At 43.7% G+C, this 20,252-nt stretch overlaps 1 protein-coding gene across 1 annotated transcript in view; it reads left to right on the top strand.

The window, feature by feature from the left end:
* tty (tweety) overlaps positions 1-20,252 on the top strand; it is a 44,364-nt gene that overhangs the window by 22,411 nt on the left and 1,701 nt on the right. Inside the window, exons 2-7 of the mRNA XM_089588534.1 lie at positions 13,176-13,438; positions 17,887-18,159; positions 18,620-18,954; positions 19,171-19,602; positions 19,680-19,781; positions 19,880-20,119. Coding sequence (XP_089444660.1) covers positions 13,301-13,438; positions 17,887-18,159; positions 18,620-18,954; positions 19,171-19,602; positions 19,680-19,781; positions 19,880-20,119 — 1,520 coding nt within the window. The 5' untranslated portion in view covers positions 13,176-13,300. The remainder of the gene's footprint in view (positions 1-13,175; positions 13,439-17,886; positions 18,160-18,619; positions 18,955-19,170; positions 19,603-19,679; positions 19,782-19,879; positions 20,120-20,252) is intronic.

Raw genomic sequence — 20,252 nt, forward strand, 5'->3', positions numbered from 1 at the left:
GGCGCGTAACAGTAGCAGCAATTGAAAAACACGAGAGGGGAAAAAGAATAAAAATAAAAATAGCTCCGAGCGTATATTCATGCGACGAGTTTATTAATACCTCCCCGAGTTGCAGCGCGTGCCTCGATTATCTTCTTCTTGTTATCCCTTATTGTTACTCCGGGTTTTTTGTGCTTCATAATGACGACGATGACGGAGGCAAAGGCCCCATCGGAAGCTCATCTATCGCGTTCCTTTGACCTCGTTAAATCGAGCTCCAATCTTGACTCTCGCGGCGCACCCATATATACATGTATACCCTTTTTACCTTGGAAAACCGAGAGGATTATATAACGACGATAGGAACTCTCGTTAACTGCGATAAATGTACGTAATTTTTCTCTTTTCCCTCCTGCGAATATTTTAATCTTCGCCGAAGCACATACATACACGCGTGTAATTTCAAAGCTTCAGCTTGCACGTATACGTGTACCCATAAGCGAGTGGCCTTTCTCGTCGGACCGCAAGCGTCAAAGCAATTAAGTAATTTTTTTTTTTTTTTTTTCATTCCCTTCAAAAAGCTAAAAAATAACCCCGTATGTATAGCTTTTAGCGTCTAAACCTTGAAAAAAAAGGCAGTAGCTCGCCCCCCACCCCTTTTAGCTCCTCTACTCGGAAACTAACGAGGCTTCGCGCACCCCGTACTTACCCGCGTGTATATATATATGTATAACGCAAGTGAAAAAGGTACAACATATATACACACGGGAGATCGGCAGTTGGGTCTGGAAAGATTATCGCGAGGAAGAAAAAGATGTACACCATGTAGGTATACGTATACGTACCGCGTATAAGTACTAGACATATATTTATAGCTTCGAGAGTGCCATGGTATAGGCAGCAGCAGCGAGGAGGAGATCACACGCGCGAGATATGGTTTCCCTCTCCTCCTTTGTGTCCAAGTGCAAAGTCTCTGCAGTGTTAATAAAAAGCCATACGCGCACATAAGTATCTATATGTATATCTACCTAAAAAAAACCTAAGCATCGGGATGTATACTTTTTTTTTTCTTCTTCTTCTCCTTTTATACGCGGGGCGCATTAGTTTGGGTTATTGACACTTGGATACACATTGCACTCGTACATGGGGATTTTCGTGCGTCTTTGTAAAGAAGAGACGACGGCGAAGGGCTTCCTTCTTTTTACTCTTCTTGTTTCTTCTTACTTTTCTATCGCGTGCACCCTCGTGTCTTCTGTACTTGTATGCCGTGCAGTATATAGGTATATATACATGTATGGGCGATGGGGGGATGCTTTCATATTGGTAATTTGCATGAGAATTTGCTCTCCCTCTCTCTCCCCCCTTTCTTCGACTTTTATGCACCGTGTGCGTTGATCTCTTGGGAAAATGAGGGAGACGACACGCCACCACCGGGGGTATTGCAACTGCGCTTTTTCCCCAGGAAGGAAGGGGGTGTGAGGAGAAAAAAGTTTGGCATAGTGAAAATATTACCATTTTATCATTTGAGGGAGGGAGAATGTACTGTAATAATTTACAATTAAACATAGTTTGTTCTTTATTTTGTTGAGTATTTGTCAAAAAAATACATCGTACAAATGGTTAAACCCCTGCACGATTTCCCAAATAAAATGGTAATTTTTTCATCGTACAATCGTACCCCTATTTTTGGAAAAATTCATATGGAAGATATAGTTATTAAAACAGTCGCACTTTCATTGAAAAATCCATCTAGTCGTATGATTGTTTGAGAACAAAGCTATACCTTGTAATACTTATTATCTCGACACCGGAGTAGGAACCATATACAGGAGTCCAAGTAACCAATTTATAACGAGTTTATCGTAAAATACTGTATTGAGTGTAGAAGAGGAACGAGAGCCGTTCCCGTTCCAACCCCACATCACGAAGCGTTCCCACAAGTACAGTAGAACGTCCAACCGGACGCGGCACGCGCCAGGCACGCGCGTCCGTCTCACCCCATACCCATACAATACCCCGGTGCATCGCACAATCAAGCCAACTTCCAACAGCTGAACGTATACAGTGTGGGGACGGAGGGAACCCTTCCTCTTTCTGCCATCGAATTGCTGCTATACAAATGCGCATCACCACCACGAAATATAAAATCGTCCATCCAAACGAGTTCAGGTGCACCTTGCAACCATACGAGTGCTCATATGTATACAACACTTTATCATCATGAAAAAAGCAGATGAGAGAGGAAGTGTGGCATTTATATACCCATGCCCCGAGAGGAGGGTTTGCTCGCTATATATATATATACATATACACTCCTTGGCTGCACATTGCCTACATGGTGGTCTCTTTCAGTTTGGCGGACGGAGGAAGGACAGGATGTATATGTTATATATACACATGTCTAGGATGATAGGACCGTACATATATATAGTATAGGGATGGATGGATACGCGGAAGAGCCGGAAATAGGTGCGGCGCATGAGCTTTTTAACGCTGCGCGTGATGATACGCGACTTGTACGGCTCCTCCATAGGGTGTAAACACAGTAGGTACGTATGGCTTCTGGAAATGGAATAGATAAGAGTGCACTTACATATGGGTGTATATAGGGATGCGCGCGGACATGCAACATGTTTTACAGTAGGTGTGTTGGTGTGTACCCACGAGTATATATATATATGTATACAAGCTGCTCCAATTATCTATATCCGAGGTTTATAGGTGTACACCCATACGAGGGAGCTGATTAGAAATTTACGAGTGCGGGCTCCGGCGCCTGTGTACCGTACACTCTTCTATACATGACTGTACGAGTAGCGATATCGACGAAACGACGATAAAAGAGCCACCGGCGACGGTCGATGACTTGATTTTTTTTTTCCCCTCCATCTTTTTTTATCCAATAGAGATTATAGACCACGCTCTCTCTCTCTCTCTCTCGCTATCTTTGTAAAAGGCGGACTTTTAGACTGTCCGATTGTTGTAAAAACTCAATCACCATCCACATTTTGAATAGTTTAAACAATGACCACCACCACCACTACCGGCGTCAGTTTTTGCACATTAAATAACACTATATCTATGAGCACTAGTAAAAGACCGGCTACAAAAATCGGTGACATATTGTTATAGGCATATATATATATATACATATGTGTATACGTGTAAAAAAAACAAAAAGTCCCGAGGTACATCGTATAGGCGGATGGATACAATATTGTATACGCGGTGGTGTGACGCAACGCAACGCGATGTCCTCTCCGCTCGGTCCCCGATATGATTTACGAGAGACGATCGGCAAAGAGATATTAAGTACCACTTGTGTCGACGGTGATGCTTCAGCAGGGCGTTTTCTTATCCGGGAGTGAGCTCTGCAGTCTTACCCCCGCGGATGCAAGCGCCGCTTTGTGGCCCTATATGGACATTTACGTGTATAGGTATATGTATCTCTGGGTAAACACGCGCGTACACTATTGTTATACCGTCGCATCGAGATCTTTGGAAAATATATTGGCTCCTCCCGGCACAGCTGAGCCATCACAGAACAAGAGAGATGGAAAAAAAAGAAGGAAAGATACCTCTCTCTCTCTCTCTCTCCCTCCGCGGGAGTTTCGTTTGGCTCTTCGTACAAAGTCTGTTAGCGAGAGGAGTTGTACCTACAATACATTGTAGTATCGGTATAGTGGGTATACATATAATATATACATACTCCTCTCGCTGACGGTGCACTTTTACAGTCCTTACTGGCACGCGGACGATCTCCGCGAACTCCGCGGGGCGTGTTATATATACATCAGACGTACATGTATTATGCTCTCGCCACTCTAACTTATTTATTGTTATTATTTTTTTTTTTGCTACATATACATGTATATATATATATCTCTCCAGTGGGGGAGGGATGGGGTGGTGGGAAAAATTGGCGCAACGTGACCCGAGACATCAACTTTGCAACAACCATTACCCATATTACGCGTATATTATACATGTGCACACACAAAAGAACGAAACAGCTATTGCGGGGGAGATGGTAATTAAAGCAAAGCAGGTACCTCCGTGTAAAACAGCAGCGACCACATTTAATTGTTCCCATGCGGTGCAAGCAACAACAAAAACAACGAAGTAATAATATATACCCAAATGTAAAACGTATGATGCCCTGTAGGCAGATGTACAAATATAGAAAAATCCACGCAACATTGGGTAAGTACACATAATATTAATCAAGAAATACATAGCAGAGAGAAAGTTCTCTCTCGCGTAATAGCCGATTCCGCTATGAATTAGAGTCTTTGTGTGGGTACCTATATAATATACGATCGTAAACTGTGTGTAGTAGGTATACGCTTGTATTAAGGGGAATAGAGCTCGTATTGTAAAAAGAGAGCCGCCACCGTTGTAACAGACTGTAAAATACGCTCACACACGCGAGAGCCGTGTAGGGAGGGAGGTGGCGTTTATTAAGGCGACCTACATATTCTCGAATGCATGTGCACTTAGAAAGAGCTAATAGGATATAGCCTGGCCACCTGTTTATGTGTATGCAAAACGTTTCTCGAGTTACCGCACCTGATATTGATGATAACTCGATCAGCTCGACCATAATGTTGTTGTGGGGGGGGGGGGCCTGCAGAGCCCTGTAAATTAATTGCCACCGCGCTCTCTGCTTAGGCCCCTTTTATTCATTATTTTATGACATTGCACTCTCTTTTTCGCATGCTCTTTACTTTACGTATATTTTCCTGAATCAAAAATATTGTATTCGTCTCTTACGAATTTCTATATAATTACCAAGCCACATCGCGCAATGACCATCATCGTGTATGTTCCGGTCAAGTGGTGCCCTGCACGCTCCGGCTTGTCACTCGGACGGGTGAGTATAGGGGGACGAGAGATTTGATGTGACACGAGAACTCAATTTGCAAGCGACGACGGTTGTGATAATTTCAAGGGGTCTCGCGATGATGTTTATCGATGAAGTGACAACAAATCGCGGGGAGGCCCTTTCCTTTGCTCTGCTCGGATCCACGTGGACGGGTCTAATCCATACCTACATGTATACATGATTAGTAAGGGTTTCGAGTGTCAAATAAACGGGAGATCGGCTTTCTTTGCTTTACCGATGTGTATATATAATACCGTTGCTGTATATTTATACTACAGGGATGCCGATTTGATTATAAATACAAGTTAATCGAGTTTTTGGCCATGCGAAATGAAAGGGGTGTGATTTCGCCGAGGGGGTGACGTACAGCGCACATGGTCTTTCGTCCACTAGTATGAAACGTTTCTATACCTATTGTGCGTTTCGTACGTTTGAAAATATATGTATATGTAGGTTCATCACAATGAATCTTCGCAGGTATACACTTATAAAACCCAAACATTTTCTTACCAACTTGCATCGTATAATAAATATTACATTTCCCACGCTCTGTGCAGAAAGTCGATTCCAACGAGCGAATAAATTTATTACCACGTACTTACGTGTATCATTAATTTATCTATAAGTGGGTATATAATTTATATATAATGTACACGACAAAAAACAAACAACAAGTATATATAAATATTCCGTTGTTGGTGCAGCCAAAAAATGTTGCAAGCTAACTCTCAGCGTTCACCGAGTTTATGCATGTATATAATGTGCGGTTAAAGTGGCACATAACGTGGTGTATAGTATATATGCGACGCGATGAGATAAGCTCGTGCAGTTTTGGAATGTCGTCGCATTAGTGGACTTGCAGTTGCTGATGCGCCCAACCGACCCACCATACGGTTCATTTTTTTATTTTTTTTTTTTTTTTTTTTTTTCGAGATAGGATGTACCTATAGGTATATACACATTTATTGTTTCATTGACATTTAGCGAGTTCTTTCATTCGCAGCTGCGGATGAATTTCTTTTCAACATATCCGACCTCCTTGTCTCTCTCTGCGGGGAGAAAAAAAAAGAAAAAGCTTCCTTCCTTCCTTCCTTTCTTTCTCAGCAGCACGTATATACAAGTATAGACAAAAGCAGCGAGTTTATACAACTGCCCGACCCGTACACTCGCTTGTCCATTCACGAGCTGCAGCCCTAATGAAAACGCTTCCCTCTTACCCTCGGCTCCAAAGAAAAATCCGTGATAGTATCATCATCATCCGTACTTCGTATGCGCCGGAGACTCTGCTGCGAGCTTTCGGACTCACCCCCATTGTGAGTGGCCAGTTACGTGCGTAGAAAGGAAAAAAAAGATACATTTGTCGAACACTGGCTCTTCGAGCGTCACTGTATGGACGTGATGCGGGCTCCTCTCTCCTTCCCTCTCGCTGCCCAGGGTTTCACGGATGGACGCTTCTCTTTTCGAGGGACCAATGTCTGCGGGCGGGCTTTGTTTCATGGAAAAAAATATATATCAATCCTAATTCCTTCCGTCCATCTCGATCTTGGCGTGAGATCCAAGGGGCGCTTGTTTAACGTGGAATCAATTGGGGAGGTCGAGGAGTGTGACTCTATTTTTTTTTTTTTTTTTTTTTTATTTATTCAAAGGGGATTATGAGGCTGGGCTGATCCCAATGTCGTTGTTGCGTGACTCTACACCGCAAACGTGATAAGGAAAATCGATCAAATTTTTTTATTTTATTTTATTTTATTACTTCACGAGGTCTATTGTTTCATGTATAGCATATACAAGTATAAGATGATATATCGGTCTTGCGGTGCGTTACTTTACAAATATCTTTTATCAAGGCGTCCGTCCATTCGCAAGTAATAATAATACAAAAAAAAAAACAATAAGGCATTCATCATACAACACGCGATACATGAGGTCACGTTTATACTGCCACAACAGTAAAATGTATATATACCTAATGTGTATACCCAAGAGTGGGAGTAACGGCATCACATCGAGGACTCAAAGTAATCGTTATTTTATTCAACAAATGTACGGAAAGTATCCACAATGTATTTACCAACAAATTGTTAGTAGTCGCGTAAATTAGCGAGAAGGAGAAGGGAAAAAAGACACGAGACATCCTGTTGAGCGTGTATATTGCCAGCTCCTTGGTCGATTTCTCACGTAAACGCGTTTTATGTATATGTATCTTTAATGAAAATTTACAACGATAACACGCCGAACAACAAAAATCATCATCGGATCCCATTAACCGGTCGTATAAGTATATGCATCCGCAAAAACTCATTAGAGCTCGAGAGTTAACTCCTCTTAACAAATGGGTGCAGCCTATAGGAGTGACGTGAAAAAAAGGAGAAGAAGAAAAAAAAGGCGGTACTTCACCTATTTTTCGCCTCTTCTTCCACTACCTATATCCGCCCTGACTCTCTTTGGATTTTTTTTTCTTTTTTTTCTTTCCACGGGCTCTATACTTAATAAGCGCTTACGCCTTTTTTTTGCTCCCTGCGAGCTGACGATGCATTTTTCCGACGAGCGCGCTCCAAAACGACGACCAACTCACACTTTCTGGATCAAAAAAAGTGTGAGCGTCTTGGGGGAAAAAAAAAAAATGAGATTCCGCGAGGGCGTCTACGAGTGTACCTGTAACTGACGTGTATAGTAGAAGGGGGCGACTGGGTTTTCTTTTAACACCACATATTAGAATAAATCGCGTAAATGAAGAAAATGTGGGATGCAAACAACAAAAATCAATAGTTACGATTGATCTGAAACTCAAAATTGTATATACATGTTGGTGAAAGAGTGGGGTTTCCAACGCTGATTATTAAAACGCAATCGCGCGCTCATATACGTATTTGCATGTAAATCGTGTTCCCGTAGGTATATATGCCCGTTGATTGCGTAATTAATCTTGGATTATCAAAGAATCAAGTAAAGTGTATACGTATACGTAATGCAGCCGCGTGATTAGGCGCATTTAGTTGAAACGGTGTTAATATCTTCTTGGCAGGAAACTTTGTGGACGAGTGTGGGTATACAGGTGTTCGCGAAATAATCAAGTGAATGTACGATCGATCGATCGGTATGCATTGAAACATCGGTAGCAGTATTCACGGGTTACTTGGTGATTTTAGTGCATGGGGGATATCCATATACGTTATGTATATACAAGCTCTGCAATAGTTTACCATAAATAATTTCGATCCATCACCAATACGAGCACACGCGGGTTCTCAAACTTTGTGTCGAATATAATTAATATGTATATGTATATTCCGATGAACTTTTCCACTTACCTATATGCAAATTTCATACATGCAGGTATATAGGTATAGGTACCCACAGCAAATTCGCCTCTGCTCCAAAATGAATATACATATATACATATGAATCTTAGTTCAGGTATAACTACACAGGAATAACCAATAATCACTACGGTTTTTTCTTCATTCAGGAGGTGAATAAGTTCAACTTTTTGTGAAAAGACCTGCACAGACGTAAGTAGAAGAGAGTAAAATGAAGGTATACGGTGGTTCTCTGACCACATACAGTTAAGGGCTGAGTTGATAGGAGAGACGAGTACCTATACAGGGACAGCAGAGGTAATGGCCACGGAGCTTGGGAGGCAATAGAGCGCGGGCGTGGGTGTATAAATATCGCGAATCGTGACGCAATCGTTTAGTTCGTGCTGGTAAAGGTGTACACGATATATGTGCGGGCGTATGTATGCATGTATGTATACCTGATATGGATACGATGACGATGATATTGTGCAAAAGTATGTGTATATACATATATATGTACACGAATAAGCTTAGCAGTGGTGGATCGTTATTGTTTCTGAATGGAAAAGAGGACGACGCCGTCGCGAGGTTTATTATGTATATATGGGAAGAGAGAGAGGGGTAGTAGGGAGAACGAGAGGAGAGATAGAGCAGAGCTTTATTTCGCGCTCTAGAATTGCTTAAGGTTAACGTTCCGAGTGGCTGGCTGGCGCTGACATGCTAAGCTGCTCGAAGCTGCTGCTGCTGCTTTGTGTGTGTTTCTCCATATAGCTCTGTACTTATTTTATATACGTATTTGTGTGTGTATCCAAGTACTCCTCCACTTCTACTGTACACATATATATATATATATATATATATATATATATATATATATATATATATATATATATATATACGCCAAGAGCATAGTCACACAGCTGCTGATGTCGAGTGTTTTTACTGCAGTTGCGCTAATTTTTTCTTTCGCGCCCCCCCTTTGTGTGTATGTGTGTTTTATATACGTGTGTCCGTCTTTGTCTGCCTGTCTTTCTCTCACTCCCTCGGCGAGGCACCGATTCATATCGCTGATTGCGCGCTTTTGTTCCTCCGCTCAAGAATTAATTCTTTAGTCGACGTTGCTGCTTGCTCGGTTTTTTTTTTTTTTTTTTTTGTTTTTCATGAATTTTAATTTGCGCAAGTGCTGAGGGTTTCAAGATCCCTGTGCTGTTTTTTTTTTTTTCTTTTCTTTTTTTTTTTAAGGACTAAACGGGGAAATTATTTTTCTTCTTGAATTGCTCTGTGTATACACTTACCAGGTGAATATTCATTAGCACCACGGGCAGGCATTGTGCGCAATGCTGAAAAAACCCAAGTGTCTTATAGCTGAGCTTAGTTGTACGGTCATGTACAGTGATGTAACTCGTTTTTTTTCTCTCTTTCTTTTTTTTTTTTAGTTCGTCCAATCCTATTGTAATGATATAAGAAAAGTGCGTGCGCGTAGAGAGAGAGTGCCAATCGATTACAGGCGCCACAATATTGTTGAACTTTGCGATATTTTCACGATCGGGCAACAATTGGCTGTATCGAGTTACTGGTTTTCTTTTCTTTCATCCTATACACAATCATTGCAGCTCAAGAGAACCTTCTCCCTACCATCCTCTTCCGCTGTCGCTACTTTTTTTTTTTTTTTTTTTTTTTTTAGAGAGTCCGTATCCTTTTATTCATCAGCACTCACCAGGAAGTGTTTTGAGGATATGTCTGTATGGATTATTTTTGTCAAATCGTGCGTGGCTCTCTCTCTCCCGGCCGTGATTCTTTCATTAAACTACAAAGTGGGACAGAGGACAAAAAAAGTTTCATCGAGACCTTGGAAAATCTCAGAAAGACATAATTGACAGTAAGCTGCTCAGGCATTTTTATTTAATGAATTGCACATATTTTACGTACTGTACGGATAGTGCAATTTGCACATGCAAACGTTGCCAAGACACGATGGGTACTGGGACTTTGGGCAGTTGAGAGTGCAGTCGCCCGTCGTCCCGCATTTTGCTGCAATCGAAACACATGATATCATTTTTATTAAAAGTAAAAAAAAAAAAATACGCAATTTGCACCCGTTTCACTTGCATTCGTTATTAACGTGCAGGTGAGAAAGAACGATTCGCTCCACTCCATAAAACATTCCGGACTAGTCAAAGCGCTCAAGCTCGCGCTTACGCAACCGCTGTAAAACTAAGCCAAATGAGTTACAGGCCACAGTAAAAAGTAAAAAATTACGAGCCAGAGCGGGGAGCGAATCAAGATAATAGTAGGGGAAAAAAAAGAAATGACCATTACACAATCCATCATAAACACACGCAGCTAAACGCAAATAACGGAGCACAATGAACGTCTAGTGCCAACAGAGTGAAAAAAAAAAAAACAACAACCCGCACCCTTTCATTGTACCAGCGCCCACAGCTCTTAAGCTCTCGCGTCTAACAACAATGTAAGAGAAAAAAAAACCCTATGTGGTATACCTTTCGGATATCGCCCCGGATTTGCTGTCGAACTGGTGCGAAAGAGGGACCGGTCGCCTTTGGTCGCCGGTGGCGTCGCCGGTTGGGATGTCGTCGTCTTATCGGCCGCGTGGGCGACTCTGCTGCACTGAGTCAGCCCGAGGACGATGATAACCAGCAACGATAGCCGGACGCTTTTCATATTACTTTTACTAGCGAAATCTCACATCCGAACTCGTCCAAAGCCACGCGTGGACTGCCTGGACGTTACTCCGCTTTGGTGACGTTACTTTTTAAAAATTGTTATTATTTTTTTTTCGTTGTCGAGATTTTTATCTGCCTCTCCGAGGGGAAGCGGAGCCGCGAAAACTCTGACACGCACACGGTGTATGTATACAAGTGACTACTTTCCTCGACTGTCGCTCTGTTATGAACACAGATGGTAAATTTCGATTGTAATTTTATGTCTTTAAGCAGCAGGAACTCTGTCGAATCCAACTAACGCGATATTTACTTACGCAGCAGTGATTTTTCAATTACGAAAATTACATCAATCCCCATTTGGGTCACGTCAGTCTAAATTGTACACCACGTCGTCTTTCATTTTACTCCAAAGTTTAATTGGCTCGAAATTTCGACGGCCCCGACCCATACAGTGAAACTTTGGACCTCGAGCGCAAAGACAAAGCCGAAGCCGAACAATAAATCCCACTTACGTGTATGTGTCCATGTATGGAGCCGTATAATCTCGTCCCCAACAACTAAGTATCCTGTAGCTCCGCTAAAATGCCAATGACCGGCAAACCCATCTCCCCTGCTTTCTCGGGCGTACATGTGTACACGATCTCATACCGATTTCGTCTCGTCTCGTGTATATAACGAACTCTCGTGTCCCACCTGAGCGTATAAGCGGTGTTGTGTACATTATTGATGGTTGTTTTCCAAGATTAGTTCAGCTCGTGTACCAACTGAGAGCTCAACCGATCTGCCGAGCGCTCCAAGCTCGATTGATACACTCCAATTAGGAAAAAAGAAGCGATCCGTTTCGCGTATTTGCACAGAAGATATAGTGTCCGAAGTTCATGGGCTCTCTTCTTTGGCAAAGATAAAAAAAAAAAAAAAAAAAACTTTGGAGATTCGATTCGAACGAGCGTTTAATTAACGAAACTCGCGTCAGCTATGGACGATTATTTTTTTCGTCGATTCGGCTACTCTTCCCGCTATTTCTACGCTCGAATGGGTTATTGGGTTCTTCGGCGATTCATACGAATCGCGAATTATACATTTGGCACGGGCTCGTGCCAAGTGCCTTTTTGCTCGTACATTATATACACAGAAAAGGGGGAGGGGCGTTTGATTGGGCATGAATACAATGTATCCGAAGTGGAAGAATCGGACGGGGACGTAACTATAATAGTGCGGGGGCCATTAGTCGGTCGGTGACATATTTCCGACCCATCGGATTCTCCACCTTCCCCATCTACACACATGGGCCGATGGTACTATGAACCTGACGTAATTTCATCGCCCCGTAAAAAACTCGTGACAAGCTTCGTTCTCTCGCTCTCTTTACGCATTATCATCATCATTTCGTTGGACAATACGCCATAACCACCTCGTTGAGACAATTACTCATTTGTATAACGGAGCGCGATAAGTAATCACGTGTTAATCAGGCACCCCATTGATGGAGCTGCCAAACGAGCATCGAGTGCTCTTGGCTTGGTTTATTTTTATTTGTCCTCAAATGAACGCACCGATTCAACGGCAAATGATGCCGACGTCCAGGAGTTTAGTATCCCACCTATGGGCAACCCCTAAACAAAAAAAACAAAAAAAAGAAAAAGAATCCACCACCATCGTCCACATACTGTACAAGTCGTGTTTTTTCACCCGCCCCTTCGCTTGGGATGTGTTTACGTGGTATTATTGTTACGATGATGATGATAATGAGCTAACGAGAATAAGATCGACAATAGCTCTTTGTTCTTGGAAGTCCAAAACATATAATATATTGCCAGCACGCGCATATCTGTTTAAATACGTTGTATTATATGTGTGTATGGTATCGGTGGGAAATGAGAAGACGCTATAATTAAATTTTGGGTATCTCCGGTTACGCTCTCGTTACAATAACAACAACTTCATCCATACGTGTGCATACAGATTACAGTTTTGCTCGGTTTTGCGTCGTTTGCGTGCGTGTGTGTTACCTACCTACATGTTTGACCGTCAAGTCTCATCCTCGCGTGAGAGACGCACTGCCGAGGACGTGATCTAATTATCGCGTGTTACATTGTTACATGGCAGATTCACGTGACGCGCGTGTTTGTAGAAATGCGAGAGTTGGTTAATCAAGCGAGCAACTCTTGCACTTGTAATTCGAGTGCGGTGTATTTACGCCGAGATTGACACTGCTGTGCGCAAAGTGGAATCATATAATAGTTGTAAAAAAAAAAAAAATAAATAATAATATATTGTACGGAACAAGAATTTTGTTTAAATGGTTGATTATTGGTGAAATTGTTGCAGAAGTGAAGAAGAAGAAGAAGGAAAGCATAGCTTAGGATGTCTTGACAAGTAAGAAGGGGCGCGTACCTCGCACGGGTTGACCACTCGGCCGGCCATTGAGGGGCCTTGCTCGATAAACCTGAGAAATGGCGGTCGGCCAATTATTCACGGAGCAGTACCAGGTGCCGCCGCTCGCCAAGATCTTCCACGAGTTTCCCCACTTCAATGTCACGCTCCACATCATCAACAATACCTTCAATCCGCACTCGGAGATTTACATCGAGGTGAGTTACGTCATACCTATACATCTGTTTTTTTACACGCACTTTCTTGGGAATACACATTTTAAATATATACTTAGCCAAGCCCCTACATAAATCATCTTGATCGTGTAGGCTTGAAGGAATAAAATTCGTAGTTAGTTTTAACTAAAATTACAAATTAAAAAAAATAGGTATATTATACCTTTCTTGGGCTGACTTTTTAGGTGCGCGTCAACATAAAAAGGTCCTTCCTTGCGCTATCCATGTCACATATAGCGTATACTATAGCCGTCGTCGTCGCGTTGCTCCTTTTTCCCTTCCATTGCCGAGGAGGAGCGCTCTTACTCTCCGAAATTAGATACATGAATACACAAAGTGTACAATACGTCAAAGAGCACAATGGTGTCGCACATACTTGTGTATATAACATACAGCATATATAAATTCGCAAACAAACGCACAACATAATATGCACGCGAGAGATAACGGGGGGGAGAGCTGTTATATTATACGGTAAACGTTATATATATGCTTCGTGTGTCGCCGAGGAAAAGCTCGGCCAGAAAGCAAGTATGCAAACATTGCAAGCTCGCGTGGACGGGAAAACCCTCGGCAATGTGTGCGCTGGGCATGTATATATATATATATTAGACGCGTGGACACTCGCAAACGCGAAATGGAGGGGAACACCATCAGAGATCTGTCGTCTCTTCCTTCGCCAAGTGCACCGCGGAAAACGCGCCGTCGCCCGTGTGCGCGTGCATTTTCTCATAAGTTCGGGTTTCGCGTATTGTGTACCACCTACACACGTATATCCTTCTCCGCGCGTTTTGTCTCGCGTGCCGTTTGTTGTCCCAGAGCCCAAGAGAGAGAGAGTGGGAAAAAGGGTTCGCGCTTTCTCTTTGTGCACCGCGGCCCACAACGCAACGACAAAAGCCAACAGCTGGCCGACGCCGCGATTTTTTTTTTTTTTTTTTTTTTTTTGCTTTTCGTATACGGGCAGCCGGGCTCTTTGGCACGCGCAATACGTTTTTGCTTTGCCGCCCTTCCCCCCCCCCCCACAACCACATATTGTATACATATACACCGTTCGCGTGCGGTGGATGTTCTCTAATGGGATCGGAGCTTTTTTTTTTTTTTCCTGCATTGGAGCAAGAGAAGATCTTATTTTTGGTAGGTTGATACGCGCAGAAGTGTGGGAAAGGTTTGGGTTTCCCGAGATTGGATCCCTAATGGATTTTCCCTTTGGAAGATGAGTATCGCCTCCCCCGACGCCAAAGGATAATTAAATCCGAGCTTTCGTTTGCCCGGCGCTTTCGCCGAGGTGTCGGAAAACTCTCTTTGGCTTTCCACCCACCCCCACCCCTTTTCGACCTCTTGGGCTTACCTCTTGCATCCGCAGAGCTTTGCATGGTCAGTTTTGACGGGCTTTTGCATCAAATGTATACACATAATGGGTCTTTTTTTTCTTTCTTCAAGTATAACATATTAATAAATTTTCCAAGGCTTCATGATGATTTTGGACACGTGTGTACCCATACCAATGCGCGTGGATGAATTAACTTGTTGGGATTTGCAGCTCGAGTGTATATAGTCATTCTTGCTAAAGACCAGCAGTTGGATAGTCCACTCCCACACACCTGCCCGGGCCAAGTTGTTGTTGTTGTTTTTTTTTTTTTTTTTTTTTTCCTTCTTCACTTCGTCCCTCCCGTGCTGGAGAAAGATTTCTAAAAGGGCCGAAAAATTACAACCCATTGGTACGTACCTCTGGCGATGGCACTTGGAAAATACCACTCAACGTCCGCGGCTATACGAAAACCCGTAGGGTATATATGTACAAAAGGCGGCTCTCGAATTTGCATGACAATAATCGTGAGCGAGCCAACGGGGTGTATATATACATTCTTCCCTCCCCAACTCTCGGGCATTAAATGGAAAAACAATACCTTATACTTCTATAAGTATACATACGTGTGTGTGTATATATACCTCTTCAATTTCAACTTCACCTTCGTACACCTATACGTGTGTGTGTGTGTGTGCACATTTATATACATACGTATATATACACATGCAACGTTTTCCTTTCTCTCTTTTGCGCAAGAGGTATAGTGTATTTTATATATATATAGAGAACGACCTCTATCGCGCGTTCAAGCGCATTCCAGCGGAGCGCCTGTATATAATACCCCGGGTGCACTAGCTGCTCGTGGTATATTATATAAGTACTAATCTCTTGATCTCGTTCTCTCTCTCCGTACTTCCTTTCTGCCGCGCAACAATTCATACCCCCTTACGCCCCCTCGTCCTTTCTTTCTTTACTTTGTTCCATTTCGAATTTCACTTCGCCCTTTGAAAATATTATATATATATATGGTCTCAGACGATGAAAATCCTCGCGGGGGGTTTTTATCCTTGTGTGATTATAGCGTTGAATAATTTTCGAGAGTAAGGCGGGATGGAGGGCGTACGATTCAATGCACCTTCTGTTGCGTCATTTTCTCCTCGTTATAAATTAGGTGATGTATGTATCGTTCAAGGAGTAGAAGGTACGTGGCTTTGCTTGTTTGCATTTTCAAGAGACAGAGACTTTTCTTTTCTTTCCTTGACCCAAGCTTTCCTTGTGAAGTAAACGAACAATGTAGATGGTGTGTTATATTTTTTTTCATTAAAAAAAAAAAAAAAAAAAAAAAAAAAAGGAAAAAAAGAAAACGTCCCTCGGTTTGGGCAAGGGGGAGGACAACGCCGGAAGAATAATTAATTTTTCATTCAATTATAGAGTCCCCTATCACCCCCCCCTCTCTCTCTCCCGCCGTCATCGTCCCCGAGAGGTTGTCCCTCATTTCCCAAGAAAGCACGTTTTCCTTCCTTACTGGAAAAAAGGCAAAAAACCGTGCTCGAAAAATCAACCCCCTCCCCCTGCCTGCTCTTGCACCCGGGCGAAAGTCAATTTCAATTACGCCGATCATTTTCCGGTACGCCGAAGAGAGCTGAAGCGCCCGAGGCTGTGCTCCTCGCAAATATACGTATAGTACGTCGACGTCGTCGTCGTGGAACTAAAAGCTGCGCCCACCTCCGCTCGACCCTCCTTTTGGGAACTTGAGCGAGTGAGGGAGTGCCAAAGGAGCCACTCGGGAGCGACGCGTCACTTCTGACGATGCTCCGGATCGGCAGCAGCGTTTTCCCGATGCCGCGTCTTTTTCATGTTTATTTTTTTCTCTCTTTTTGTTTGTTTTTTTTGTTTTTTTTTTTTACATCAAATTTCGTTCAAATTGGTAAAACGTATTCGCAAAACGAGCACGAAAATTGTCTCTATAAAGCCCTTTTCGTTGAAAATTGTCGCAAAGAACAATTAAATTGAGAAGCCCGAACGAGTCTCGCAAATGATTCGCACACCCATCCGAGCAGGAGAAGAAGAAGAAAAAAAAGACTACCAAGAAGAAAGTTCTCTCAAATACGCGTATACGCGCTTTCGTTGAGTCACATAAATATACTTACTAACTGTGTAGTCTCTCGGACGGTGACAATGTATATGTATACGAAACGAGAGTAAGTAGAAAGAGATGAGGCAGCGGAGGAAATTCGATGGCCTACTGAGGGGCGTACGAGGCGCGCGCACGGAGGAAAGAAGGAAAAAAGAACGGCGTATCGGAGCCGATAGAGCACCACCGCGTTTCCACTCGCGTGGATCCTTTGCCCTCCCCCCCCCCCGCTTATCTCGTCGCTCTCGAGTTTGCTTTCTTATCACCCCCCAGCCGGACCAATATAACTCTCGCGACATAAGCTCCCAGAGAGTGTTATTTACGACATCCATGGGATGACTTTTTTCTTCGGACAAAATGGCACAGAGGGCGAGCTAAGAATCGCCATCGCACACCCCCTACGTTCGACGCGTTAACCAAAAATCCTGCTTCTTTCATATGCGAACCTCCTTGCATTCATTTGTAATCAACGCACATATTACCCATAAGCCTGCCGCACAAATTCAATTTCAGCTCAATTTTTTAATCAAGTTGTAGGTAATGCACAACGTAAATGCGCTTAATTGCCATCAATTCGTCGTCGTTCGATCGTAGGCGATCGTTTTAACTTGTGCGTCCATGTGTACATACATATATACGTATCTAATATATAATATATGATGCAGGCTCTCTACTGTATGCGTATATATATACATGCTCGTTCCAAAGAGGAAATGGACCATTACCAATAGCCTTAATTACAATTAGACGGCACAACTGCAGTTTATATAATATATATATGTACATCGGTCTTTCGGCGGCTTATCATCGGTTTGTTTCGTATGGCACGCCGGGTTGCACTGTTGGGTTTTTGCGTGCTTGATGCATACATATTATAATATATAGGGTATAATTGCGACAGTTGTGCAGGTACAAAAAAAAAAAAAAAAAATACAAAAAATACAAAAAAAAAAAAAGGAAAAGAAAAAAGAAACAACAAACTTGCAGAGCCTCGGCATCCTGGGCAGCATACCAGCGGCTCTGTTGATCCTGACGCTGTTGGTTTTGCTCGTGTACCTGGTGACGCGATGCTGCGACCGAAAGCCCCGACACCGGCGCTCGATCGCCCTGTTCAAGTGTTGCCTGGCGATACTGGCGATACTCTGCTGCGGCGCCGTCGCCGTTGGCCTCTACGGCAACGACGACGTCCACAACGGCGTCGTCCAACTTGTCGCTGCGGCCAAAAACATCGACAACTCCATCGTGGCTGTTAAGAACCAGGTGAGACACACACACACACATATATATATATATATATATATATATATATATATATATATGCGTATGTACATTGTATTACTAGCTCATACCTCGCCCAAAGTTTACCCCGTTTGAGGAGCTTTTTTGCGCTTGGTTGAGCTTCAACAAGTATCGCGCTCCCTGCCTTTTGACAAACTATATAAGCACAACACTTTTATCTTGTCGATGAGATATCAATAAGGGTGTGTAATTATAGTTTGTCTAATTGCTGTCTCTATATTTGGTCCGAGTGAGGGTGAGGGAGGGGGCGCTTAAAAATACAAAGCCCATGCCGGCGCTGTGAATTTATACCTCAACTTGGCGAGGCTATTTCGGCGCGAGCTATAAATATGTGCGTGTACCTGCTTCAACGCGGGGTCTGGGATCAAGGGCTTGCGTTTAAAATAAAAATAAAAAAAATTAAATAAAAAAAAAAAAACAGACGGAGGCGATAGAGCTGACGCTGAAGCGCAAGGTGCTCAACGACCTGATAGACCTCGGCGACAAGTTCGACTCGCCGGTGAGCAACAAGACGATGTACGCGGCGTTGATGGAGGCGCTCAACTCGATGAGGCTGAACACGAGCTTCGCCGCGAATCGCAGCTACGAGATACGCAAGCCGCTGAGCGGCATCAGCCTGGCCGGGGCCGTGGGCCTCACCGAGCGCGTCGAGCAGCTCAGGTGGCCCGTCACCATGGCCGTGCTCAGCGCCCTGCTCATCCTCTGCGTGGTCCTGCTGGTCGGCGTCGCGCGACACTCGAGATGCGCCCTCATCACGTGAGTCCCAATCTCTACTTGTTTCCACGTGCATACACCGATCGAGGATCGTGCAAATTTTTTTTATCGATGCTCCCACTATTTTTTAATTCATCATACGAATGGTTAATGTACAAGTAAATGATTTCCACGTTTCGGTCGAGTTGTGCTTTGTTTCCTCGGAAGGAAAAAAAAAAAAAAAAAAAAAAAAAAAAAAATGCATAATGTCGAGCTTAGGTTCTCCGTGTTTGGGCTGTTTGCGGTGATAACCTCGTGGCTGATGGCGTCGGTGTACCTGGCGAGCTCCGTGGCCCTGGGCGACCTCTGCGTCTCGCCCGATGGCTACGTCGGCAAAACCGCGCGCTCCCAGCTCGCCGCCGAGGTGCTCTCGTACTACACCCACTGCGAGAACGCCCGCACGAACCCCTTCACCCAGCAATTGCGGGACGCCAGACAATCGGCCAATTACACGCGCCGGAGCCTAGAGACCGTCAAACACCTCGCCGACAAGCTCTTCAAGGACCAACAGCTCCAGCCGAGGTTCGACGGGCTGGCCAACAACGTCAACACCGTCGACAAACAACTCGCCAGTCTCACAGCCTTCCTCGACTGCAAACCCTTGCACAAGCAGTACCTCCACGCCGCCAAGAGCCTCTGCCACTTGGGCCTGTGAGTACAATAAGCTTAGCTCTTTTTTTTTTTTTTTTTTTTTCCCCCTCCTTGGCTTTACGACTCGTACTTTGCAGATTCGGACTGACGCTGATGCTCGCGGCGAGCGTGGCTGCCGGCTTTTTGTTCACGATCCTCGTCTGGGTGGACTCTCACACGTGGATTTACATAAGAAAACGGTATAATCCCCCATCCGGCTGATATAATTCAATATGTATAATTGTCGATGACACCATATTATGTGTATATATAATGGTACGTGGGTGTGGTTCGGCAGGAACGATTATCACCAGGTGAACGAGCAGGACCCGTACTTGCCGCCGTCGGCGGCCTCGCAGGCGATAGCAGCCCGGACGCTAACACGAGGCCAAGGGTCGTACCCGCCTACAGCCCCTCCTCTTAATCCGAATGCTCATGGCAATCATACAATTAAGCAGCCTCTATTGCTAACGCCGCCCCCGCCGTCTTACGCTACTGCGACAGCCCGCGCACGTCAGATGCACGAGAGCATGTCCAAGTTTGTGCATGATCATCATTTTTTTTTACCCAATTTTATCCACCCCACTGCCCTCCTCCTCGTCCATCCCGATATTCTTCCTTTTTCATTTTTTCTTTCTTTTACTCCTCGATGATTCCCACCCGTCTACCTA

The sequence above is a fragment of the Copidosoma floridanum genome, unplaced genomic scaffold, assembly GCF_036245765.1.
Source record: "Copidosoma floridanum isolate Cflo_tuat_1 unplaced genomic scaffold, Cflo_Japanese_pri ptg000007l, whole genome shotgun sequence".
NCBI lineage: Eukaryota > Metazoa > Arthropoda > Insecta > Hymenoptera > Encyrtidae > Copidosoma > Copidosoma floridanum.